Genomic DNA, 26,360 nt, shown 5'->3' with positions numbered 1-26,360 from the left:
AATGTGCTTACATGTAGGGGATATTGGGTACCTGCTATTATAATCTTGATTGTCACATAGATTACTTTTTGTTGAATTCAGTTACATGCAAATTTTCAGGTACTCTTGGATACTGGGTAGTTGAGTAACAATTGGCAACTAAATGGGTCTTAGACTTCTGATGCAGACTGATTAGATTGAAGAACTCCCATATGCCTGACTGTCCAACTTGATCCATTCTAAATCTTGAACTGAAAGATTTGAGGATATTTGGAGTCTTCACATTGGGATTTTTTTAATTTAATGTGAGGTAAACTAGGAGAGGCATTCAGTATACCAGTAATTTGATGTTTTAATTTTTTATCTGTTTTTGCAAGCTTGTGATGTGCATATCCACTGCAGGTTGTCAGCTGCTTCTCAGTGTGATGTATAAGCATGCACTCTATCAGTTACTTTTAGTTACCCCGGTTATCTTAGTGGTAAGTCTCATTTATCTCCAGTATTTCACTTCAGAAAGAAAAATATTTTATGTCAGGTACTCTGAAGAATTTTGCAACACAGAAGATATCATCGTAATCTAACAAGATTATATAAAGAGCTGTTTTTTTTAAAAAAAAAAAAAATGTACCTGGGATTCATTTTAAAAAAAAAAAAATGCTTAAAGAATACACAACATCGCTGAACATACGCTTTGAGTACTTTAGGAACATTGGCCCTACTTTGAAATCGCATTCCTGATGTCTGAATTCGAAGTGGTTGTGCACTTAAGGGAATGGCGATTTGCCCATTATTTGGTGTGTGGCTCTGATTTATTCGAGTGCCTAGATATTTTTTAATAAATCTGAGAAGGTCTTTTTTTCAATCAAACAAGTCATGCGGAAATTCATTGTTCATGAGGTTTGGACTGAACCTTACTAAATCAGTAGTTTGTAACTGAATTTGACATCCTTTTTAGGGTCAGGTGAAAAATTGATTTACAAATAATTTAAAGCTCTTCTTTTTCCTTGAAAGTCTCTTAGCTGAAGCTCTTACTTACTTTGCAGTTTTCTGGTCATTGCCATCTAAAGAGAATGGTCACTTTTTGAGGTCTGTAATATTGAGAGCGCAGGAATAAATGGCCCCTTGGTGTTAATATCTTGCTCTCACTGGCCAACGCTAAACAGTATTAAATAATGCTTGTTTTTTGGTATGCAGAGATCTTACTTTGTTTAATATCATGGCCCAAATCTAAATAAAATTGAAAAGATTTTTTTTTAAAGATACAGAAAAGGAAAAACGGTTAATGTGATTCAAATATAAAACACTAAGGCCATGTCTACACTAGCCAAAAACTTTGAAATGGCCACGCAAATGGCCATTTCAGTGTTTACTAATGAAGCGCTGAAATACACATTCAGCGCCTCATTAGCATGCGAGTGGCCGTGGCACTTCGAAATTGATACGGCTCGACGCCGCTTGGCTCATCTAGACAGGGTGCCTTTTCGAAAGGACCCCGGCTACTTCTGAGTCCCCTTAGTCCTATGAGCAGATAGGAATAAGGGGATTTCGAAGTAGCCAGGGTCCTTTCAAAAAGGTGCCCCATCTGGATGAGCCGCACGGCCGCGAGCCATGTCAATTTTGAAGTGCCGCGGCCTCCTGCATGCTAATGAAGCGCTGAATATGTATTTTGGCGCTTCATTAATAAACTTCGAAATGGCCATTTGCATGGCCATTTTGAAGTTTTTGGCTAGTGTAGACGTAGTCAATGACTTACATTTTAACATCCCTTTTTCTTCTGCTGATGAGAGTTTTAGAAGGAAATAATCCTTGTTTGATAGTTTCTTGGAGGGTGATGAATCTGTTTTTGGAGGCTGAAGCAGGGGGCTCTGATGTGAACTAGTGCTACTGTAGCAGTGAAGGTCCAATCCTCTTTCATTCCAGGTGATGGATGGGCTTCAGTAAAGATTGTGATTTAAGGCTTTCTCTCTGGCCTGATCTGTGAATGACATCTCTCAGTATCAGGGTAATGAAGGCCTGGAGTCCCGTGACATAGTTGGGGTGTCGTCCATGATGGTCACCGTTCTTAGGCCCATTGCTGCTGAAATTCCACATCACTTATCTGAAGAAAATCTTCTGATTATCAGTTTTTCTTTCCAGTCATATGGGAAAATAATTGTCATTTTTAAATTCCCCACCAGCGTGTCCTTTTCCTGCATACCCAGAAGTTATTCACTATATCCTTAGGGTATAAAGTATTAAATGCCACTGAAGAAAAAAATTTCCGTTTTCAGCAGTCTTCAGTTGAGACTGCAGTGTCTTAGTATGCACTCAGTTAAGGATATCACATAGAGCAGGAGCTGACAATCAGCAGCAAATATGTACTTTTGTGTTCTGTGGATTTATGAATAGGTGATAGATTGAATGTCCTCTTTAACCTAGTTATTGAGATGATTCTGGAATGCTAGCATTAAGTGCTAGACGAATTTCTGAAGGTGATCAGGGAGTCCAGTTGGTTCACAGTAGATCAGGCGTGAACGTAATTTAAACAACCCCTATACCTTGATATTTAGTAACAGAGAGAAAGCTGTGCTACTCTATATGCAATCAAAACAAAAAAGCAGTTAAGTAGCACTTTAAAGACTAACAAAATAACTTGTTAGGTGAGCTTTCCTGGGACAGACCCTAGACTTCCCCTCCATCCCCCTTCTGCCCCTCTACTCTCTGATTTGCTCACCTTGATAATTTTTTGTCTGATTTGTCCACCTTGATTACTGTTTTTGGTCCTCTGTGCCTTAAATATTGAGTCTGTTGTGGTATGGCTCTGGTCTGAAGAAGTGGGTCTGTCCCACAAAAGCTCACCTAATAAAAAATTTTGTTAGTCTAAAGTGCTACTTGACTCCTTTTTTTGTCTTGATATTTAGATGCACGTTTCCTATGGTAGTCAGACATCTCCACTCTGTCAGTATTTCCTTAAGTTCTTATTGGTCCTGTCTGTCCCACTCACAGGTGCTGATAATTCTGATGGCTACGTTTACACGAAAAACATGTGTCAACAGAAGTGACTGTCGTAAGGGATTTCCAGGCAAAACTTCTCTCGACAAGTTGTGTCTACACATAGAAGCAGATCAAATGAACAACCTGCTCTGTCAACTGAGAGCTGCCAGACTATCCTGCCCTCTCTTGACAGAACAGCTGACTTGAAGCTGTGGAAACAGGGTTACCTGGTGAACTGGAAGCCACATTTGTTGAGAGAGAGGCCCTGGGGAGTCTACATGGTGGTTTTTATCAACAGGAAACTGAATGCGGAGAGGGCCTATGAATGTGCCAGGTTTTGTTAACAGAATGTAGACAATTCATGGGTTTTTCCAACAAAAGCCCAGTTTTGCCAGAAGAACCCTCTTCCTTTGATGTTCGAATGTTCGCCGAGCTTGGCCATTTGATTGCAAATGTTTCATTACCAGTCGAGGTAACGTCATCAGTGTGCAATAGATTTTTAATAGAAGTCCTCTCAGACCAGTCTTTATATAGTCTTTTGCGTGACCCTAACCAATAGTTGATTTTAATTGGCTGCTTATGGCCTACCAATCATTGTTAACCATGTTTTCATGAGATGTTCTTTTTCCATTATCCCTTAGCCTCATATGTTCAAACACCCAGATCTAAATCAACATGCCGATTAATTGAATCATTTCCTGAAAACCATACTTCTAGAAACTCCCTTCCTTGCCTAAATACTGTTTGTCCTATAACTTTCACATTCATAAAATCAAATTTATGACCAATATTGTCCTCATGTAATGAAATCGATGACAGAGGATCATGTTGTTTCACAGCCATCTGATGTTCATGTGTACATGTGCCTAATCTCCTTCCAGTTTGTCCAACATAGTGTTTGGAACAGTTTGAACATTGAATTTTATAAATCACATTTGTTTTACATGTATATTCAATCGGCTTTTTGGCGTGGATAGGGTATTTCTCAATGTTGTTTGTCCGTTTGTGCACAACATTAATTCCATATGTCTTGATGTCATTTCAGAAATATTTTTGACATATGGCAGTTCTATTCTTTTGCCTGAAGGTTCTGTAGTTATCAATTTTTGATTTTTCTTTGAGTGTCTTCAAACAAAGTTCCTTGGGTAACTGTTTAGCTTAAATACATGATTAAGATGTTTCTCTTCAGCTTTGCTTAATAAATCCGTGCTGCAATGCATTTTAGCTCTAGTAAAGAGAGTTCTTACGCAGCTTGTTTTGTGAGTGACAGGATGGTTACTGAACAAACTGAGAATTTGATCCGAATGTGTTTCTTTCTATATACAGATGTTTCCAAATGCCCCATTTTACTACAAGTCCCTAACACATTGAGAGACAGAAGTTTTTGATTGCATTCTTTTTCAATAGTAAACATGATACCATTTGTTTTTATTTAAAATGTCACGAGCGCGTTCTGTATCCGTGTGCTTAATTATGACAAATGTATTATCAATCTATCATATCCAAATACTTGGTCTCAGACTAAAAAAGGAATCCTATAAAAAATGGAAACTGGGACAAATTACAAAGAATGAACACAGGCAAATAACACAGGAATGCAGGAATAAAATTAGAAGGGCTAAGGCACAAAATGAGCGCCAACTAGCTACAGGCATAAAGGGTAACAAGAAGGCCTTCTACAAATATATTAGAAACAAGAGGAAGACCAAGGACAGGGTTGGGCCATTGCTCAGTGAGGAGGGAGAAACAGTAATGGGGAACTTGGAAATGGCAGAGATGCTTAATGAATTCTTTGTTTTGGTCTTCACAGAGAAGTCTGAAGGAATGCCTGACATAGAGGATGCTGGTGGAAAAGGGGTAGAGTTAGTTTTTGAAATAAAAAAAGAACAAGTTAAAAACCATTTGGAAAAATTAGATGTCTGCAAGTCACCAGGGCCTGATGAAATGCATCCTAGACTCCTCAAGGAGCTGATAGAAGAGGTAGCTGAGCCGTTAGCTCTCATTTTTGGAAAGTCATGGGAGACAGGAGAGATTCCAGAAGACTGGAAGAGGGCAAATATAGTGCCCATCTACAAAAAGGGGAATAAGAACAACCCAGGAAATTACAGGCCAGTAAGCTTAACTTCTGTGCCAGGAAAGATAATGGAGCAGGTAGTTAAGGAAGTCATCTGCAAGCACTTGGAAGGTAGTAAAGTGATAGGGAACAGCCAGCATGGTTTTGTAAAAAAACAAATCATGTCAAATCAACCTGATAGCTTTTTTTGACAAGATAATGAGACTCGTAGATAAGGGAGAAGCAGTGGATGTGGTATACCTAGACTTTAGTAAAGCATTTGATACGGTCTCGCATAATATTCTTATTGACAAACTAGGCAAGTCCAACTTAAATCACGCTGCAATAAGGTGGGTGCATATCTGGCTGGCTAATCGCACCCAGAGAGTAGTTGTTAATGGTGCTGAATCCTGCTGGAAAAGCATAATAAGTGGGGTTCCGCAGGGGTCTGTTTTGGGACCAGTTCTGTTCGATATCTTCATTAATGATTTGGATATTGGCATAGAAAGTACGCTTATTAAGTTTGCAGATGATACCAAGCTGGGAGGGGTTGCAGCTACCTTGGAGGATAGGGTCATAAATCAGAATGATCTAGATAAATTAGAGAAATGGTCTGAAGTAAACAGGATGAAGTTTAATAAAGATAAATGTAAGGTGCTGCACTTAGGAAGGAATAATCTGTTTCACACATACAGAATGGGAAAAGACTGTCTAGGAAGGAGTACAGCAGAAAGGGATCAAGGGGTTCTAGTAGATCACAAGTTAAATATGAGTCAACAGTGTGATGCTGTTGCAAAAAAAGCAAACGTGATTCTGGGATGCATTAGCAGGTGTGTTGTGAACAAGACACGAGAAATAATTCTACCGCTCTACTCTGCGCTGGTTAGACCTCAGCTGGAATATTGTGTCCAGTTCTGGGCACCCCAATTCAAGAAAGATGTGGAGAAATTAGAGAAGGTCCAGAGAAGAGCAACTAGAATGATAAAAGGTCTGGAGAACGTGACTTATGAAGAAAGGCTGAAAGAATTGGGCTTGTTTAGCTTGGCAAAAAGAAGATTGAGGGGGGACATGATAGCGGTTTTGAGATATCTTAAAGGGTGTCATGAGCAGGGAGAAAACTTGTTCTTCTTGGCCTCTGAGGAGAGAGCAAGAGGCAATGGACTTATCCTGCAGCAAGGGAAGTTTAGGTTGGTCATTAGGAAAAAGTTCCTAACTGTCAGGGTGGTCAAGTACTGGAATAAGTTGCCAAGGGAGGTTGTGGAATCTCCCTCGCTGGAGATATTTAAGAACAGGTTAGATAGATGTCTATCAGGGATGGTGTAGATAGTGGTCGGTCCTGCCGTCGGGGCAGGGGACTGGACTCGATGGTCTCTCGAGTCCCCTTCCGGTCCTAGTGTTCTATGATTCTATGGTAGAGCAATTCATTCTAAACTTTGCATTACTGCTTCTTCAATTAATCCCGAAAGTGGCGAACCCATTGGTGTCCCTTTAATTTGCTTGTATATCTGACCATCAGATATAAAATTAGCATTGACATAATTCAGCAAGGTCCATTATAGAATCGTGACTAATAGTTTGCACTAATTGAGACCCATCAGTCTGTAGACGTTCATTTAACGTTTGCTTAGCTAGCTGCAAGTCAATTGATATAAACAGCGCAGTGACATCAAAAGAATCCATTCAATCTGTTTTCCTCTAAGTTTTGGTAGGAATTGTACAGAAGAGATGATCGAATGTGGTGAATTTGCAGTTAGGTGTTTTAAGCACTGCCATAATTCTTTTGATAAATTATAAGTTGGTGTTCCTGGGAGGGAAACAATAGGCCGTAACGGGATGTTCTCTTTATGAACGACATGATCCTCTGTCATTGAGTCATAAATTTGATTTTAATAATGTGAAAGTTATAGGACAAACAGGATTTAGGCAAGGAAGGGAGTTTTTAGAGGCACAGTTTTCAGGAAATGATTCAATTAATCGGCTTGTTGATTTAGATCCGGTGTTTAAACCTGTGAGGCTAAGGGATAGTGGAAAAAGAACATCCAGTGAAAACATGGTTAACGATGATAGGTTGGCTGTAAGCAGCCAGTTAAAATCAACTATTGGTTAGGGTCACGCAAAAGACTATGTAAAGACCGGTCTGGGAAGACTTTTATTAAAAACCTGTTACGCACTGATGATGATACCTCGATTGGTAATGAAACATTGGCAATCACATTGCCAAGCTCGGCGAACATTTGAACATCAAATTGAATCTCCCGAGCTACCAATCCTTTCTTCTATTTCAAAACCGTCTTGCATAGATCTAGCCAGTGAGTGCTCTGTCCCCACTCCACTCAGTTCCTTAAGGCCCTGCCCCCTTTTCCTGTCCTTCCTTCACTCCGCCTCTTCATGCCCTTCTCCTCCCTCTCCGCAAAAGCTCCAGGAGAGATGCTGAACAGGTATGACAGCTGGGTGTTACCATCTTCCCTATTTTTCCATGGTTGCATGACTCCAAGAGTAAACATGAACTTTGTGCCTATACTGATTCTCTCCTTGCTTGTAGCAGCGTAAATCAAGAGCAACTCCAGCAAAATCAGTGAAGTTGCACTACTATAAAATTAATGAACTGCAGGTGATTCACTAGCCTGGGAAAGCAGTCTGTGTGGTGCTGTGGTTGACCAGTAGCTATAAAACCAATCTGACAAGCCAGGGAAGGAAATTGGCAAGAATGTGAAAACATACTTCTTGAATTGAAAAGGGTATTAAAGAGGGATGAACCTAGCTGGTATAGCTGTATTGACAAAGGAGAAGTAGTGTAAACAAGACAGACCTACATTAACCATACCTCTGGGCAGTTCATTTCTTTCTTGAGGAAGAGATGTTTAGTGAGGGGGCATGATTGGAGGGCACCTATGGGATGGAAATGATCTATTACTTCTGGTTACCAGCTGCTCTGCCCTCCTGTTGTTCCCTCCATGCCCTCCCATAGGGCAGGAAGCAGGACTGTCCCTAGATGTGGGTGCGGGGCCCAGGGCAACCCCCTCCTAGTGCCATAGGAGCCAGAGAAACCCCACTTCTCTCTGTAAGCCCCACCCAGCCTCTGCTCCACCCCTGCCCCTCTCCATTCCTACCCTGACCCTGCTTGTACCCTGCCCCCACTGCACCCATTCCCCCAAGTCTCCTCCCTGTGCAATGTGACCTAGGGGCCTGGGGCAGGGTGGCAGCTGGGTTTGGTTCACTGCAGGAGCTGGAGATACCTGGCAACATGCTCTTCCTTCAGTTATCTCCCTACCTGTTGTGCTCTACTTCACTGAAGTGTTGAGAAATGGGGTGCCCTGGCCCCAGCCTGCTTCCCCTACATGATGAAGGATGGAAGGGAATGCTCTCTTTACACCGCTGCGGTAGAGTGGAGCAGGCTGCCTGTTAGCTCCAGCTCCTGCCACCTTCTTAAGTGCAGGCAGGAAACCACCTCTGCCACCCAGTGCCAGAACCTCTCCCAAGGTACTTTTCATGCTGCTCTGGCAGCTATTATGGGAGGCTGTTCTGCCCATAGGACAGTTGAGGCAGCCACCATGGCCCCTCTTCCACAAAGCTCAGGGCCTGGGGCAGCTATCCTGAACCATCATATGGATGGCACAGCTCTTCTTCCTGTGGGAAGAAAGGAGGATAACTGATGGACTGTGAGGAGCACATCTACCAGCTGAAAGCAGCAAGAGGAATAGAAGGGAGCCCCCAACTAGTATGTACTTCAGGGAGCTAGTATAAAGAAAGGGGCTTTGCACAGCTCCTTGTAAAATAGGAGTACTCTTCAGCAAATGGAATGGCCCGTGCACCTTAGTGGGATGTGCTCAGATAAATTAGGATGCTCTAAAGAGATGAATAGTCTAACACAACAGCTTCAAGTGGAATGAAATGACCTATTCATCTCAGTGGAAATACTGTTCTATGATAAGTGAGAGACAGTCCCACTACAATCTCAGATCTTGACTGCTACACTCTGGCTATTCTTATGACAAAGTTCTTTGTTTTTTTGAGGTGCCCTTCAGCTAATCAGCTGTCCGCTAACCCTGTCTCACCTGTTTGTGCTCCAAGCACTCTGTTCAATGGGCTATGTGCCTGCAACAGTGGATGGGGACACATTTTCACACCCAGGTCCAATCTTTCAGCCTCTCAAAGTCAGCAGATACCCTTTTTCAGGGAATTAGGAACATAAAGGATAATTTTAAAGAATCAATAATTGAGTTTGTCTTTAGTTTTCTGATGTGTAAAGAGAGGATGAAGATTTGGGGGCCCTGGAAATGTTTGTGTGTGTGGTGGTGGATTTTTTTAACGTGGGAGTGAGAAGGAGAGGGAAGATACGTTTGTTGCCTCCTTTTGTGTTAAAAATCCAAGTCCTCATGCTTTGGCTTTCTCTAGACTAGAGCTGGTCCTGCTATAATTGTCTCTACTTGACCATAAATGTTATGTGCGTTAATAACTGAGGCTCTTTGCAAACGTATGTTCTGAGGCACAGAATTTTGTAGTTTGCTGGAGGCTGAGCCACCATATCCTAATACTTTGCAAAAGTTTGTATCTAAGTTAGCAATTACGGTTATATAACAAGTAATTGGCAATCAGTTACAACAGGACAAATGCTAATCAAGACTAAGCCTACCCTAACAAGAGAACTAGTGAAATGATACCACAAAGACAGAAAATTGAGCAATGCAAAGGTGGAGGGATTATAAAACACACTTTGATAACCTCCTTTTCTCTGATATTTGTTAATTTGATAATTCAAATTTGTTTTAGAATTGTGCCAAATGAGTATTTTAAAGAAAGGATGCCTGAGAGCAAAGGAGGGCTGAAAGACAAATTTATCCCCATGTTCTTAGTATCCTGGGGGGCCATGACAGCCATCCCCTAAATGGCACCCCAAGCACAGACACTTCTCCACCTATGTAGAGCAGCTCAGCACTGGTGGAGAGGAGGGGTGACAATGACAGTGACTTCTATCCCCAAACTGCATTCATGGTGGAATCCCCTTGCCCTCTCCCACACTGCAGCAGGCCTCAAGGCTTCCTCTGCCTGAAACACGACTCAGTGTTGCCTGTAGTTGGAGCTGGCTGGTAGCTGGATCCTGTCCAGGCGATCTAAGTAGGCAACCAGATGACCAGGTAAGCAGAATCTTGACACTGCTGATCATGCAGATCGTCTGCAGAGCAAGCCATGTGCTTCCACCAGTTCCCTCTTGCAGTACCCCACCTCTCCAACTGCCCCTCACCTTGATTAGTTCAGCTCCCGAACACTGCAGGAGGAGGGCCCAGGGATCACAAAAGTTCAGCAACTCATAGGTGATTGATGCAGCCATCTGCAAACTGCATGATGGAGTCAAGCTGCCCAAGAGCTACTGATCCCTGGCTGGGGCTAAAGTGGTTTGTCAGCACTGGCTCTTCCCTCTTTTTTTTCCCCCCACGGGTATTCTTGGAACATCAACAGAGTTGGCACCTATGATCCCATTTCCATGCTTTCTGTGTGTTTGTCTTCAGCTCCAGTCACTCACGGGAAGACTTGTCAGGGCAGTAAACTGTGGCACCAACAGAAATCTGGCAACCATTTTGGCATTGCTGAATGTATTTAAAATTTGCATCTAGTTTTTAAAGATGAGTTGTTCTGCTGATTATTCATAGCTGTGAACTGGTTTATGATTATAGTTAAGGAGTAATGTCAGTCTTCGCAAGATAAGCTCTGCATCATGGAGCTGTTTATAATGAGTGCTGGTATTTGACTCTTTGGTAGGTAGCAAATAAATACTCACTTTGGGGAAGCCAATCATTATTATCCCTGCTACCACAAGTAAAAGGAAAAGCTGTGTAAAGGAGGAGGGGTGAAGAGTGGAGGGACCTTGGTCTGCTTGCCCCAGCTTTCTCAGGCCAAGCCACTGCCAGCCCCGCAATTTGTCCCCACTCCAGCATAAGATTGTCTCCATTCTCCCAGCCCCAGCACCTGGCTGAGACAGTAGCCTTCCCAAGCACCAAGCTGGTGAAGTGCCACCAGAGTTGAGCTTACCTGATCCACCACTGCCCCCCACCTCCCTGAGTGGTAGGTTGGCTGCAGTTCTTGGCCAGTCCTACAGCAGCCTCCCCAAGTGCCAGTTTCTCCTGTCCTGAAGGCCCTGTTATTCCCCCAGCAATAATAGCATCATGCTGAACCTCCTCAATCCAGTGCTGCTCTGCATCACTCCTTGCTGCCCCATTCCCAGGAGAGGAGACTCGGTGAGCAGCTGGAACCTGGGCAGGGGGTTAGGAGATGAAGCAGAGGAGGCAGTAGGGTTCTTAGGCAAGGGTGATGGCCCAGCTGTCCAGTGGCAGTGAGGGGGAAGCCATTGATGTCCAAGGACTTTTGTCATTGGATATTTCATCTTAAAAAGTTGTCTCTCTCAGCAATGTACTTACTTATTTGTTACAAATTATTTAAACCTCTTAAATTGATAGAATTGATTGAAACAAGAGTTTCCAAGGACAGGTATATGAATCTTCCCTCTGTCTCAAACCACTATTTTTATTTTTCAGGTTGTCTGTATGGGTGTTCCACCTGAGGGGTCCCCATGCCATTTGCTCAGTGATTTTTTTTTTTTTTTTTGTAAGTGGTATTTCCAGGTCTGCACCTGCACCCTATGCTTTCTCGTGCTCCAGACTGAGAGTTTATAAAGTGGGGTCGTTCTGTTGCCACTCCAGTTCGTTCTCAACTTTCTGTGGCTAGTGTCTCAGTGCACTCTAGCTTAACGTGATTGGCTTACTCTATTTTTGTTTTATTCCTTGGTGGTTCATTCTGCCTTGGGACATTAATTCTCAATGCAATGAGCAAACCACCCTTTGAAGCCATTGTGAGCTGTCATTTTCTCCATTTATCCCTTAAAAATCTCATCTCTCATAGCTATTGCTTTGGCCAGGAGAGTAGGGGAATTGGGAGCACTTATGAGGAAATGCTCTGTCCCCATCTTGCTTCTTGCTTAAGATTGCACTGGACTTTCACATCAAGTAAGACAAACAGGCTTTTTTACCTGAAGCCTTGTGCTACAATGGAAGAAGCTGGCCTCCATAATCTAGAGGTAAGAGGAGCAATTGCCTTTTATCACAACAGGACTAAATTCTTTAGCTCCTCCCTCAGAATTTGTCTCCTTTGCAGAAAGGATGAAGGGAGCCCCTAGTAAAGTGGATAGCAAGGTGCATCTTTGCTGCTTATAAAGTTTCTATGTAGCATCTTCTGCTTCGACCCATTTCACCAAGCTACAATTCCCCTCTATGCCCTATTTAATGTACCTTTGTAGGCATTGACAAAGTTGTCACTTAGTCCAGCACTATACTAGCATTTGTGTTTCTAAAGCTGATATAGCCCTCGGCAATGCTATTTTTCTACACTGTACTGATTGTCTTCTCAGCTTCCTCATCTATAATCAGTGTATTGCTTGAAAATCACCTGAATTGGACCATCCAAAGGGACAGTAACTCAGAGGAGCGATTACTTAATTGTACAATAACTGGAGTGATAGGTGTTTTGTCCATATGGATGCTTCACTAGTTGGTTTTCAATCCTCAACCTACAATATATGCATATTCATGTCAAGACACATCCATCATGCAAGAAATACCTACATGTCACTATGGGCCAGGGTTGTTTCTGATAACAAGTGCTTCTTTGTGGCCTGCCTTTAACCGAAAGGTATTCTCAAAGGCCCTTCACTGTAGCAATAAATGATCCTAGTTTTCTTGTACCTTTACAACTAGCTAATCAAGGAACATAAAGACATTGCTAATATTAGAGGATGTGTTTCTGCCATACTTGCAATCTCTGCTCCTTTCAGGCTTGTCTGTTCTTCAGGACTTTCCCACACTTGGGGTTGAACCACTGCTGCTACTCCAGGAGAGGCACCTTCCCCAGTCATTGGATTGGAGCCTGTAATTTCCAACAGAATCATCTTGTGTCTGAGGCCCAAGAGGTGATCTTGCTAACATCTGGCTAGACAGACCAAGCTTGGGCACCCTTGTCCATCTGTCATCTGTAGTGTTAGAAATTCCAAGGAAGTTGTAGTTCTTTGAGTGATGTTGCCAAGGGTGCTCCACTGTAGGTGCTGGGATTGGCCTGATGCTGCCAATCGGAGACTCTCTTCAAAGCTGTATCTGGCTTACCTGCACGTGTGTGGTCACTGCTTCGCTCAGTTCACGCTCTTTGGCCAAACATGCAGACTGGCTTAAACCAATTCCTCTCAACTGCCCCACGCTGCAGATGGAGCTACTGAACTCTCCTCGTTTCGACGTTCTCAGATCCTTTAAATTTAAATCCTTATTTCTGTTAGATTTTCTTCGCTTTGTTGAACTGTTGCTAGTTGTTCATCTAAAATTTAAAAAAAAAGGAAAGAAGGAAAGTTGAGAAAAGATCTTAGTAAACTGTCTTTTGCTGTTTATAACAGTGATCAGTTTTATAACTTATTGGTGAATCAGACTGCTGACAAGTGGCTTACCATGCCTGAACCTCAAGGATTCAAAAAATATGAGCAATGCTGCGAAGTAATGCCTGCCTTGGTGGTTACTCCAAGTGCATAAGATATCTGGGAGAGGGTTATCTCCCACAAAAATGTTACTGTTGTGCTAAATTGATGGCCAAAGCATGACATAAGTGCAAAATGCACCCCAAAAATGAGTTTATTTGATAAGGCTCTTCAGCCTTTTAACAAAGAGGCCACAAGGTCTGTGCAACAGCCTGCATGTGAATCCAGGGCTTCCTTGTCCTGGGCTGTTCCATCAAAAAATCCAAGACTTAGACAACCAGATTGCTGCCTGCTACCTCGCAGGGCACATCTGATGTAGCTGTGAAGCCTGGCACTTCCGGCACTGTCTTTGTACTCGAAGGTGGATGCAACTTCTAAAATGGTGAAATCTGTGCCACAGCACTGATGTCCTCAGGTCTGAAAGCTTCAAGTCAAGAGTGCCCGCGTCAACCTCTTCTTCATCTTCTAAATGCCCAGTTCCCAGTGCTCTGGCACCATTGTCAGCACTGACCACCACACCAGCACCAACAGTGTGTTAGCACTGGTGGCTTCTCCATCTTGCTGTCTGGCACGATCTACACAGACGCTGCGGCACTGAGGAAGGCACTGACTAAATCCCAGCGCTATAGGCTTAATTCATGGTCTCTGTTCCCTACTTCTTCACTGATGCCATCTCCATCCCCACCAGTGCCGACACCAAGATCACTGCCTCCACAAATGTGCAGATGAGAGAGACGCATCCCTTGCTATTATGAATTCTGCAGGCTGTTTGCTTTTCTTAACTCCTCCTACGCATCAGAACACTTATCGCAAATATCTATTACCTTTGCCACCATCCTCTTCTAGGATGTTCTGCCCAATCTTTTTCTTCACACTGCAGGGACCCCTCTTGGGACTGGCGCAGGTGCTCCTGTGAATCAGTGTGCTTATGTCTATCTAGTAGCTGCTGATATCATGATCACCATCGATACTGTTCTCCCAGACAGTGTTCCTCTCAACAGGGGTCCTTTGGCAGGTCTTGATCTTGGGGCTGCCCCACTACAGGCTATGCTTCTCCTTGGCTGTCGCCAATTCCGGCTCCAATACCGCCACCACAATCTCCAGCGCGTAGAGTCGGAGAGAGCACCCGCATGCGGTGTAGAGGAGCAGCACTCAGATGCCTCTTCCGCTGATCAGTTATCTTCGTCACCTGATGAGGCTGTCATAGCAAGAGACCTTTTTTTTTTTTTATCAGGTGACATCTTACCCCACAGGTGACATCAGAGAATTCAGTGATCTTTTCAAGAGAGTTGCTATTAGCCAGGATGTGCAGTTCACTGAGAAGCAGGAAAAACAGCACCAACTTCTAAAGAACATGCAACCTGCACAGTGTTCTAAAACAGTCATTCCTTTAGACAGTGCCATTATGGAAGCGCCTGATGCCACATGGCAAACCCCTGCCTCAGGCCACTGTACTAACAAACTGGACAGTAAGTACTTCATGACCACGAAGGGGATGGAGTTCTTATTTACACGTCTACAACTCAACTCACTGGTCATGGATGCCACACTATACAGATCACACACACTACAATATAGGGGTGTAGCAGCAGACAAGGATGTCAAATGACTAGACATCTTTAGCAGGAAACAGTATACTTTGGCAACCCTACTGCTGCATATAGTGAATTATACAGCTCTCCTTTCCAACTACAACTTTGATAACTGTGCTAAGGTTATGTCTCTCATGGACTACCTGCTGGAGCCCAAGAGGCTAATTCTCAAGTCGGGTGAAAGAAGGCTATACCACAGCTAGAAGAGCTGTAGTGGACATGGTAGCATAGGCTGCAGCTACAGTAGTAGTAATGTGGCATGCCTCATACTTGCAGGCAGCTACCATACCCAAAGAGCTGCAGACTAAAGTTGAAGACCTTCCCTAGACAAAAAATGTTGTTCGTGGAAAACACCAATACAGTCCTCTACTCTTGCAAGGATTCCTGGACAACAGTACCCTCTCTGGGAACGTACACCCTTTCCCATAGAAGGGGATGATACCGTCCTTACCAGAGACATTACAATATTGAGTACTCCAAGCCTCGATTCCATCGGCCTCCTAGACCTTACAGCCAACATCATGCCCAGCAGAGGCTGCAAATGTACACAAATCGGGGATGCAATTAACCTTCTCAGTCAAACAGGCAGCAGGTTTGAATTGTTGGGCAAGAACAGCAACATTGCCGTGGTTACCTGCAACTTCCCAATGTTTTTCACCACTGGCTGAGGCCTGTTCTCCATCAATGGGCCTCCATCACCAGCGACAGGTGGGTTCTGGAGATAGTAAGCTCTGGCTACGACATAGCATTCACTTCCATCCCACCTGCTACATGACCTACCCCTTTCCTATTCAGGGATCACTCTCATGATACTCTGCTTCGTGAGGAGGTGGTCCATCTCCTATCCATAGGTGTGATAGAATGAATTTCAGTCGAATTCAGAGGCAAAGGCATCTACTCCCATTACTTAGTCACGAAAAAGAAGACCGGTGGTTGGAGACCAATACTGGACCTCTATGTGCTAAATTGCTATATTTGGAAGCCTTGGTTCAAGATGGTAACCTTGGCCTCAATAATTCCAATTCTGGATCTCAGCAATTGGTTTGCTGATCTCAATCTCCAAGACATCTATTTTCACGTCACAATTCATCCAGTTCACAAACAGTTCCTACAATTCACTGGAGAGTCATTTCCAGTACGTTGTCCTCCCATCTGGACTCTGTACAGCTCCCAGAGTGTTCTCCAAAACTCTGGCAGTGGTGGCAGCATACCTTCGTCAGTGAGGAGCTCTGAGACTTCCCTGCTTTTATGACTGTCTAATAAAGGGCCCCTTGCCTGCAGAAACAGCACATACGGTGCACACAACAATGACTGTTTTTCACTCTGAGTCTACTCATCAATGAGAAAAGGTCAACCCTCCAGCCTGTGCAGGATCAGGGGTTTGTCGGGGCTGGATTTGATGCCACTAGAGTAAGCGCTTACCTGCCCCTTCACAGATTTTAGATCATCCAAGATTTCATAAATGTTCTCAGGGACAGTCCCAGTACTGGTTTGTCTCAGACTTACGGGCTGCATGGCGGCCACAACTTCCATAGTGCTACACACCAGATTTCATTTTCACTAGCTGCAACATTGGGTGGCCACTGTCTACAACAGTGCCCACCTCAGCCTTCACTGCTCGGTGGCACCTCCAGCTCTTGTACACTCATCTTTTTGGTAGTGGCAGAGCAGGAAAATCTCTTCTTTGGCATCACATTACATCCTAGGCACCCTCCCCAATATATTACTACAGATGCTTCCTTACTAGGGTAGGGAGACTACATAGATGCCCTCCCTATCCAGAGTCGATGGTCTCCTCAGGAACACCTCCTTTGCATCAGCGTACTGGAGCTCAGGGCTGTTCTCAAAGCTTGCCGACATTTCCAGCAGAGTACGCTTAGGGCACCACGGTCAAGATACTAACAGACAGTGTTGTGACAATGTACTATATCAGTCACTGGAGAGGGGCTCACTCATGCTCCCTCTGAGCAGAGTCAATCCGACTCCGGAATTGGTGCATTTGGAATGACATCATACTCGTGGCATCTTACTTATCTGGGCTCAACAATGTTACTGCAGATTCGTTGAGCAGATGCTTCACACTGGATCACAAATGGGAACTCCACAATGGAGGAGTTTGCTCCCTATTTCAACGTTGGGGTGCTCCCTTCAGCCTCTTTGCCACCTGTTGCAACAAGAAATGCTACTATTACTGCTCCGGAGTGGGACACAGGTCACTAGGAGATGAATTTCTAATGACATGGAAAGGCTCTCTTTCGTACCTTTGCTCCCGTCACACTCATCCCCAGACTATTCCACAAGGCCAGAGTGGGTGGGACCACCATGATATTCGTGGCCCCCACATGGGCTTAGCAACACTGGTTTCCCCTGTTTCCGTGAATGTCTCAGTAACCTCCTATCCTCTGCCCCTTCTGTCAAACCTCACTCAAAACCAGGGAACCCTACAACATCTTCAGGCATTTTACACCTTACGTCTTGGTTCCTAGTTGGCTCAGTGACTCAACTGCTCTGCTCTACACAGGTCAGGGAAATCCTAAAGTGCAGCAAGAGGGAAAATACCAGGACTGCTTTACTTCTGAAGTGACATGTAGATTCACGGTCTGGTGTTCGGTACAGCACATGGAATTGCTAACATTACCTCTGCATGCTATTTTGGACTATATGGTGCACCTGAAAGATTCATATTTGGCAGTGACCTCCTTGAGAGTGTATCTGGTGGCAATTATGCATAGAAGAGATTCCAGTGTTCACCCGTCCATTCACTAAGACTTCTTAAAGGGCTCACACAAATATGTACCCTCTACATAGCCTGACTCCTCCTATGTGGAATCTTGATTTAGTACTCCAGGCATTGATGAGGCTGCCACTTGAACCTTTAGCTACTACTTCTCTTAAACTACTTACAATGAAGGTAGTTTTCCTTATTGCCATCATGTCACCCATAGTCAGTGAAATATCTGCTCTTATGGGCCTTGTCTACACTTAGTGTAAACTTCGAAATGGCCATGTTAATGGCCTAATTGAAGAATACCAATGAGGCGCTGAAATGCATATTCAGCACCTCATTAATATGCCACGGTTTGCTGCCACATGGCTCGTCTACTCCAGGGTCTTTTTTGAAAGGACCCCACCAACATCAAAATCCCCTTATTCCTATGTGCTTACAAAGTGCCGGGGCTGTCGGCATGCTAATGAGGTGCTGAATATACATTTCAGCACCTCATTAGTATTCTTTGATTTGTCCATTAGCATGGCCATTTCGAAGTTTTTATACTAAGTGTAGACATAGCTGTGCAGGGGCCCCTGTTCATGATCTTCACCGAGGTAACCCTTGGGCATCATCTTGCTTTTATTCAGAAAATTTGTTTGGACTTTCACATTAATGAGCCAGTAGTCTTACCTGCGTTTTATCCTGTATTGTGTTTATCACCACAGGAAGTGTCGCTACATACTTCGATGTACATAGGGTAATCGCTTTCTATATAGACTAGACGTTCCAGGAAGGAAAAAAAAGACTGGCTCCTGGTTTTGCTTAGGGAGTGCTCCAAGGGCGAACCTTTGTCATTTCAACTTATAGCTCGCATCACTGCGTGCATTGGCCCAGTGCTACTCTTCCAGCCACACGCCTCTCCTGACACAACTGCAGTCTTGCTTCTTCAACTGCCTGCCTTATGGGGAGTTCCTGTTAGAGCCATTTGCAGGGCGGCTACCTGGACATCTTAGGAAACTTTCATGAGACATTACACTGTTCAGAACCAATGGGCTGTGGCCACTTGACTGGTCTTAGTGGTCCTTTCCACATCAACCACACAGTGACCCCTTTTTCCCTCCTTCTGTTGATGGGGAACTGCTTGGGAGTCACCTACAGTGGAGCACCCATGGGGACATGACTTGAAGAAAGCAAAGTTACTCACCTTGGTGCAGTAACTGTCATTTTTCAAGATGTGTGTCACCATGGGTGCTCCACTGCCCACCCTCCTCCCTGCTGTGAAGTCTGTCTCGTTTTTGTGTGTTCAGATTTTCTGGAGCAGTTCAGAGGAACAGGTTGGAGCCGGTCTGTGTAGTCAAAAAAGAGTGAACAGAGCAAAGCAGCAACCGTGCATGGACAGACCGAGCTAGATACAGCTTTGAAAAGTCTCTGATCTGAAGTGCTGGCACAAGCCCAGCATCTACAGTGGAGCACCCATGGGGGGGGCACATCTCAAAGAATGACAGTTACTGCACTGAGGTGAGTAACTTCGCTTTCTGGCAGCGTGAGAACTTCAGCATATGTCCCTCATGATCACACTTATTCTTTTCTTGCCCATTGTAGATTTTGTCTTACGTGGTCCTCTTTCCTAATGTGATTTTTTTTTTTTTTTTTTTTTTGGGGGGTTTGTAGCAGACACTAGCTAGTACCATATATTGTGATTTATTTGTTAGCACATTGATCCAGAAGCCTTTAAGATGACTTTCTTTTGAGTTACCAGTGACTCAAACATGTACAGGTTGATCGTCTCTGGTTCAGCGATCTTTGGTCCTGTGAAATCTGTGGTATGGCATGATGTTAGTTAGCCGGATGTCTACTTGTGGGTGTGGCCAAGTTCCCCATGGTCCCATAAAGTTTGTTTCCAGCCACCAATCCCAGCTCTATGTTCTGTGCTGTTATTTAGCTGTAATTTTCCCCTAAATATCTAAGATCCCATTACGTAGTGGAAGTGTTGGTAATGCTTCTACACAATAGTGACCTCCCATGGTCTTAGCAAATTCTCTCATTCAGCACCTGTCAGGTCCAACGGGTGCTGGATTAGAGACATTCAACCTCTGCCATTTTTGTTAATGCCATTCCTCCTCCCATTTTGCCCATTTAGGGCCTTCTTGAATAAGTTAAAACCATTGATTTTTAGCATTTCAGTTGCATAAATCATTCCACCAGGCTTCAGTGATATCAACTGGATGGAATTTTTGATAATGAAAGAGCAATTCCAATTTTTCTCATGGTTAGTACATGGGTGTGACTGTTATTGTGAGTATAAGATACTGCTGACATGCATTGGGATTGGGGAAAGGATGAAGGAAGTGTGTTAGAGACCTTGCTCATTTTTAATATGTTCTTTCCTCCCACCAGTGCTACTTGGCCTGATGGTGTGCGCCGCCTTGCAAAATCATATTTGAAAGACCCTATGATTGTATATGTTGGCACTCTTGATTTAGCGGTAGGTTGTTTTTTTTTGTAAAGAAATTTAAAGTGACATTAAGTTTTTGGAAGTACTAATAAATGAATACAACTATGATATCGTTGGCATCACAGAAACTTGGTGGGATAATACTCATGATTGTAACATTGGTATTGAAGGGTACAGCCTGCTTAGGAAGGACAGGCAGGGAAAGAAGGGAGGAGGTGTTGCCTTGTACATTAAAAATGTACACACTTGGACAGAGGTGGAGATGGACGGGTTGAAAGTCTCTGAGTTAGACTCAGAGGAGTAAAAAACAAGGATGAGGTCCTACTAGGAGTCTACTACAGGCCCCCTAGCCAGGTGGAAGAGGTGGATGAGACTTTCTTTAAACAGCTAACAAAGTCATCCAGGGCCCAGAATTTGGTGGTGATGGGGGTCTTCAACTATCCAGGTATATGTTGGGAAACTAATACAGCAGGGGACAGACTGTCCAATAAATTCTTGGATTGCATTGCAGACAACTTTTTATTCTAAAAGGTTGACAAAGCTACCAGAGGGGAAGCTGTTCTAGATTTAATTTTAACAAATAGGGAGGAAATTATTGAGAATTTGAAAGTGGAGGGATGCTTGGGTGAAAGTGATCATGAAGTCATAGAGTTCACAATTCTAAGGAAGGGTAGAAAGGAAAACAGTACGATAGAGATAATGGATTTCAGGAAGGCAGATTTTAGTAAACTCAGACAGCTGGTAGGTAAGGTCCCATGGGAAGCTAAACTGAGGGGAAAAACGGCTGAGGAGAGTTGGCAGTTTTTCAAAAGGACATTATTAAGGGCCCAAAAGCAAGCTATCCCACTGTGTAGGAAAGATAGAAAACATGGGAAAAGACTGCCTTGGCTTAACCAGGAGATCTCGTATGATCTCAAAATAAAAAAGGAATCGTATAAGAAATGGAAACAAGGACAAATTACAAAGGACGAATATAGGCAAACAACATGAGCGTGCAGGAGCAAGATTAGAAAGGCTAAGGCACAAAATGAGCTCAAACTAGCTACAAGCATAAAGGGAAACAAGAAGGCTTTTTACAAATACATTGGTAACAAGAGGAAGACTGAGAGGGTAGGGCCATTGGTCAGTGAGGAGGGAGGAACAGTAACAGGGAATTTGGAAATGGCAGAGATGTTTAATGATTTCTTTGTTTCGGTCTTCACTGAGAAATCTGAAGGAACGCCTGACATAGAGAATGCTAGTGGAAAAGGGGTAGGCTTAGAAGTTGAAATAAGAAAAGAACAAATTAAAATTTACTTAGAAAAATTAATGTCTGCAAATCACGAGGGCCTGATGAAATGCATCCTAGAATCCTCAAGGAGCTGATAGAAGAGGTATCTGAGCCTTTAGCAATCATTTTTGATAAATCGTGGGAGACGGGAGAGATTCCAGAAGACTGGAAAAGAGCAAATATAGTACCCATTTATAAAAAGGGGAACAAGAATAACCTGGGAGACTACAGGCCAGTCAGTTTAACTTCTGTGCCAGGAAAGATAATGGAGCAGGTAATTAAAGAAATCATCTGCAAGCATTTGGAAGGTGGTACGGTGCTAGGGAACAGCCAGCATGGTTTTGTTAAAAACAGATCATGTCAAACCAATCTAATAGCTTTCTTTGATAGAATAAAGAGCCTTGTGGATAAGGGAGAAGCGGTGGATGTGGTATACCTAGACTTCAGTAAAGCATTTGACATGGTCTCACATAATATACTTATCAATAAACTATGCAAATACAACTTAGATGGGGCTACTATAAGGTGGGTGAACAACTGGCTGGATAACCGTACCCAGAGAGTAGTTATTAATGGTTTTCAATCTGTCTGGAAAAGTATAACTAGTGGGGTTCCGCAGGGGTCTGTTTTGGGACCGGTTCTGTTCAATATCTTCATTAACAATTTAGATATTGACATAGAAAGTACACTTATTAAGTTTGCAGATGATACCAAGCTGGGAGGGGTTGCAACTTCTTTGGAGGATAGGGTCATAATTCAAAAGGATGTGAATAAACTGGAGAAATGGTCTGAGGTAAACAGGATGAAGTTTAATAAGGACAAATGCAAAGTGCTCCACTTAGGAAGAAACAATCAGTGTCACACATACAGAATGGGAAAGGACTGCCTAGGAATGAGTACAGCAGAAAGGGATCTGGGGGTTATAGTGGACCACAAGCTAAATATGAGTCAACAGTGTGATGCTGTTGCAAAAAAGGCAAACATGATTCTAGGATGCACTAACAGGTGTGTTGTGAACAAGACACGAGAAGTCATTCTCCCGCTCTACTCTGCGCTGGTTAGGCCTCAGCTGGAGTATTGTGTCCAGTTCTGGGCACCGCAGTTCAGGAAGGATGTGGAGAAATTGGAGTGGGTCCAGAGGAGAGCAACGAGAATGATCAAAGGTCTAGAGAACATGACCTGTGAAGAAAGGCTGAAAGAACTGGGCTTGTTTAGTTTGGAAAAGAGAAGATTGAAGGGGGACATGATAGCAGTTTTCAGGTATTTAAAAGGGTGTCATAAGGCAGAGGGAGGGAACTTGTTCGTTCTTGCTTGCCTCTGAGGATAGAACAAGAGGCAATGGACTGAAATTGCAGCAGGGGAGGTCCAGGTTGGACAGTAGGAGAAAGTGTCTAACTGTCAGGGTGATCAAACACTGGAACGAGTTGCCAGGGGAGGTGGTAGAGTCTCCATCACTGGAGCTATTTAAGAAGAGGTTAGATAGATGGCTTTCAGGGATGGTCTAGAAAGTGCTTGGTCCTGCCATTAGGGCAGGGGGCTGGACTCGATGGCCTTTCGAGGTCCCTTCCAGTCCTACTTTTCTATGATTCTGTGATTACTTCTTGTAGTTGTACATAACTTTAGTTTGGAACATTCTGAAACTACTTTTAGATAAAAGTATAACTCATTTGGGCCTCTCACAACAGGCTTCAAGTAGGCAGGGATCAGTGGTACTTTTAAAAGCTTCATTACAAGCCCAGGATGCATCTTAAAACTGTAAATGGGAAATCTTTCTCATAGGAGTATAGAGAGACACACCAAAGAGCATTTAGTCTCCACTTTGGTTATGGACAGATGAGATGATACATTTTATGATGCTTATAAAGCATTTATGTGGTTTAATAAGAGAACTTCAATAGCAAAGATTTCATCCAAATTGTCCTTGGTGCTGTTTTTGATTATGCAATATAAATTTTGTTGAGAATTTAAGGTTTTATTTTAGAAACTATCTAGCTCTTTTGGTTACAAAAATAAGAATTAAAATGGGAAATGGAAGTAAATGTATTTCTCTGAGTATACAGGCAACCTGTCATAGTTCTCAGAAGTTCCTCCTTTGTCTGTTTTCCTATTGACTGTGAAACCTACCAGATTTAAAAGTTAACTGCATGGGTGCTTGTCATTTTAGCAGAAACTTCAAACTGAAGTATTTGGACATCAGATATTTTAGGCTGGGGAGAAATGCATTAAAGTTCTGAGTTTGGAGAGCAAGGAAGGAATTCATACACCAACTCTCTAAACCTAAAGGTATCTCGGCCCCTGCCTAAAAGCAAAAGGAAGATGTACTGCTTTCTCAGTATTGAAAGCTTCAACTGGATGCCTCCCCCAAAAAAATCCTGTCCTTTCCTGGAGTCAGAAAGGATCATTATCCCTTATGCAGTTAGTTGCTCTCTTTCAAAAGCTTCTACAATACATTTTTATTTTTGTGCTGACTGGTTATAAATTGAAATAACATTGCCAATATTGTAGCAGCTAATGTATTTTTTTCACTCCTGTTTATAACTTCACTGTAAAAACATTTTCCTTGCATTTTTTTATATAGCATGGATGTTCTGAACTTTATCAAACTTGCAAAGAGCACTTCAGTCAATATTCAGTAGTGTCATAAAGAAGTTAGTATTTGTTTTTTCACACAGGTTTGTTACTGAATGAATTTTACCCCTGTAGGTCAGATTCCAGGCAGAATGGGGATATTTTATCTATCAGAACAAGACTTGGTTCTGTTCTTTAATTCCTCTGGTTTCCTGGATGTGTGGGTCAGGGTTTTGTTTTTCCAGCCCTCTTTCTTTTCCAGTGCAAACCAGGAGTCTTCCTTGGTCTTCCAATGTTTTAATGATTGAAGACCGCTTCTATCTTAGGAGTTAACCAAAGGCAACTGTATGTCTGTTCTTAAGTTTGCTCTCTAGTTATGCAAATACTGTAATAGCAGTCAAAGAGTACAAGGGTAAAAGAGGTTGTATGTAAATCATTATAAAGTAATTGAATTTTTATTCACATATGACCACCTGGCTGCCTTACGTGTTCCTCTTTCTGCATCGTCTTTCTTTGTAGTTATTAATTAGTATTAGTTATACCTACTGATCCCCAAACAAGATTGGAATTGCATATGCTAATCACTATGCAAACACTCAGTAAGAGAAGTTATTGCTTCATAGTTTACAATCTGAAGAATTTATTCAGAGAAAGGAAATAAGTATCATTGTTGCCAGTTTACAAGCAGAGAACTGAAGCCCAGAGTTTGACTGCAAACCTGCGGGCTAATCCAGTAGTCCAGTGAGATCATGCTTCAAACAACTTCACTGTCCAGTTTCCTCTGCTCAGGAGTTCTGTTCATTAAATTAGGAAAAAAAACTAAAAACAAAGCACTGAAGAGATCTCAGAGCTCCAAAGAGTGTTCGCTTAGCTTTGGTCTTTCAGCTCCACAGCCTTTCCTAGCTCAGGCTTCTGAGCAGTCAGCTCTTATTCATATACATCTCACAGAGCTGGAAGGGACCACAAGAGGTCATTATGTCTAGTCCCCTGCACTCATAGCAGGGCCAATCACCATCCCTGACAATTTTTTTTGTTAAAGTTGACCTGCCCTAGAGCCTTGAAAGGCCACCTCAAGGATTGAGCTCACAGCCCTGGATTTACAAAGCTGGTGCTCAACCACTGAGTTATCCCTCCCCCGACTCTAGTAGAAGTTTCTAATTCTGGACCTTTTTTCAGATATGTCCAGCGACCTCCTTTATTCTGTGTCCTTCCTGTCTGTTCCTTTGCTGAAGTAGCAGGAGTTCCCTGTTTTGAAATGTCCTGTAGCATACCTCACTAGGATGAAGCATGTGACCTGCAACTACAGCTTCTAATTTTAAAGGACCAAGGCTGTAATAAGCTTAGAAGGGTGCATGAGTGTTCGCAGAGATCCAGTGTCCTATTATGTGGCTTTGGTCAAGCTTATACAGGAAGTATTTTGCAGAAATGGGAGCTGATCCCAATCTAATATTTTAATTACAAGATTTTTTTTTCTTGGTTATGACTTCTTTCAGAACAGTATCTGAGGGGTAGCCGTGTTAGTCTGGATCTGTAACAGCAACGAAGGGTCCTGTGGCACATTATAGACTAACAGAAAAGTTTTGAGCATGAGCTTTCGAAAGTGAGTGTGCTCACGAAAGCTTGTGCTCGAAACTTTTCTGCTAGTCTATAAGGTGCCACAGGACCCTTAGTTGCTGTTTCAGAACAGTAGTATCCTCTGGGTATGCAATGTCTTCCTACTTGTATAGCAGCAAGCACAATTTGGGTACAATCAGAAATAATTACAAAGGAAATGTGGCAACCATAATCCCCTATGAAAGGACTATTCTTCACAAAGACAATAGGCTGGAAGCTGTACTCTCTTAATGATACTCTTTGCAACAGCTCTTCTTGCTTGGAAGGTTAGATGTGTGAGTGTTTAGTAGGCTGACAAAGCAGGTCTCTGCCCACAAAAGCTTATGCTCCTAAATTTGTTAGTCTATAAGGTGCCACGGGACGACTTGTTCTTGAAGATACAGACTAACCTGGCTACCTCTCTGTTACATACTAAATAGTGTTTCCGATATGGTGAAAAGACAATCCCATTACTACAAAGAGATCATTTAATCTGTCTTTGTGTTTGGCTTCACTCTTAGACTCCTTGTTTTTGAGCCAAGAGCAATAGGATATAAGTAAGGCTTTGTGGGCTTTGTATCTGTCACAGAAGTCGCACATTCTGTGATGTGTGCAGTGACTGATGTGCCTGTCCTATGGGCTGTCTGAGCAGTCCAGGCAG

General features: G+C 43.0%; 1 protein-coding gene across 1 annotated transcript in view; it reads left to right on the top strand.

Annotated features, from left to right (window-relative positions):
- Positions 1-26,360, top strand: part of DDX43 (DEAD-box helicase 43) — a 79,189-nt gene that overhangs the window by 16,910 nt on the left and 35,919 nt on the right. The window contains exon 11 of the mRNA XM_074988874.1: positions 20,211-20,298. Coding sequence (XP_074844975.1) covers positions 20,211-20,298 — 88 coding nt within the window. The remainder of the gene's footprint in view (positions 1-20,210; positions 20,299-26,360) is intronic.

The sequence above is a fragment of the Carettochelys insculpta genome, chromosome 3 (assembly GCF_033958435.1).
Source record: "Carettochelys insculpta isolate YL-2023 chromosome 3, ASM3395843v1, whole genome shotgun sequence".
In the NCBI taxonomy this organism is placed as follows: domain Eukaryota; kingdom Metazoa; phylum Chordata; order Testudines; family Carettochelyidae; genus Carettochelys; species Carettochelys insculpta.
Note: the sequence above shows the minus strand (reverse complement) of the source record. Positions and strands in the feature narration are given on the sequence as shown.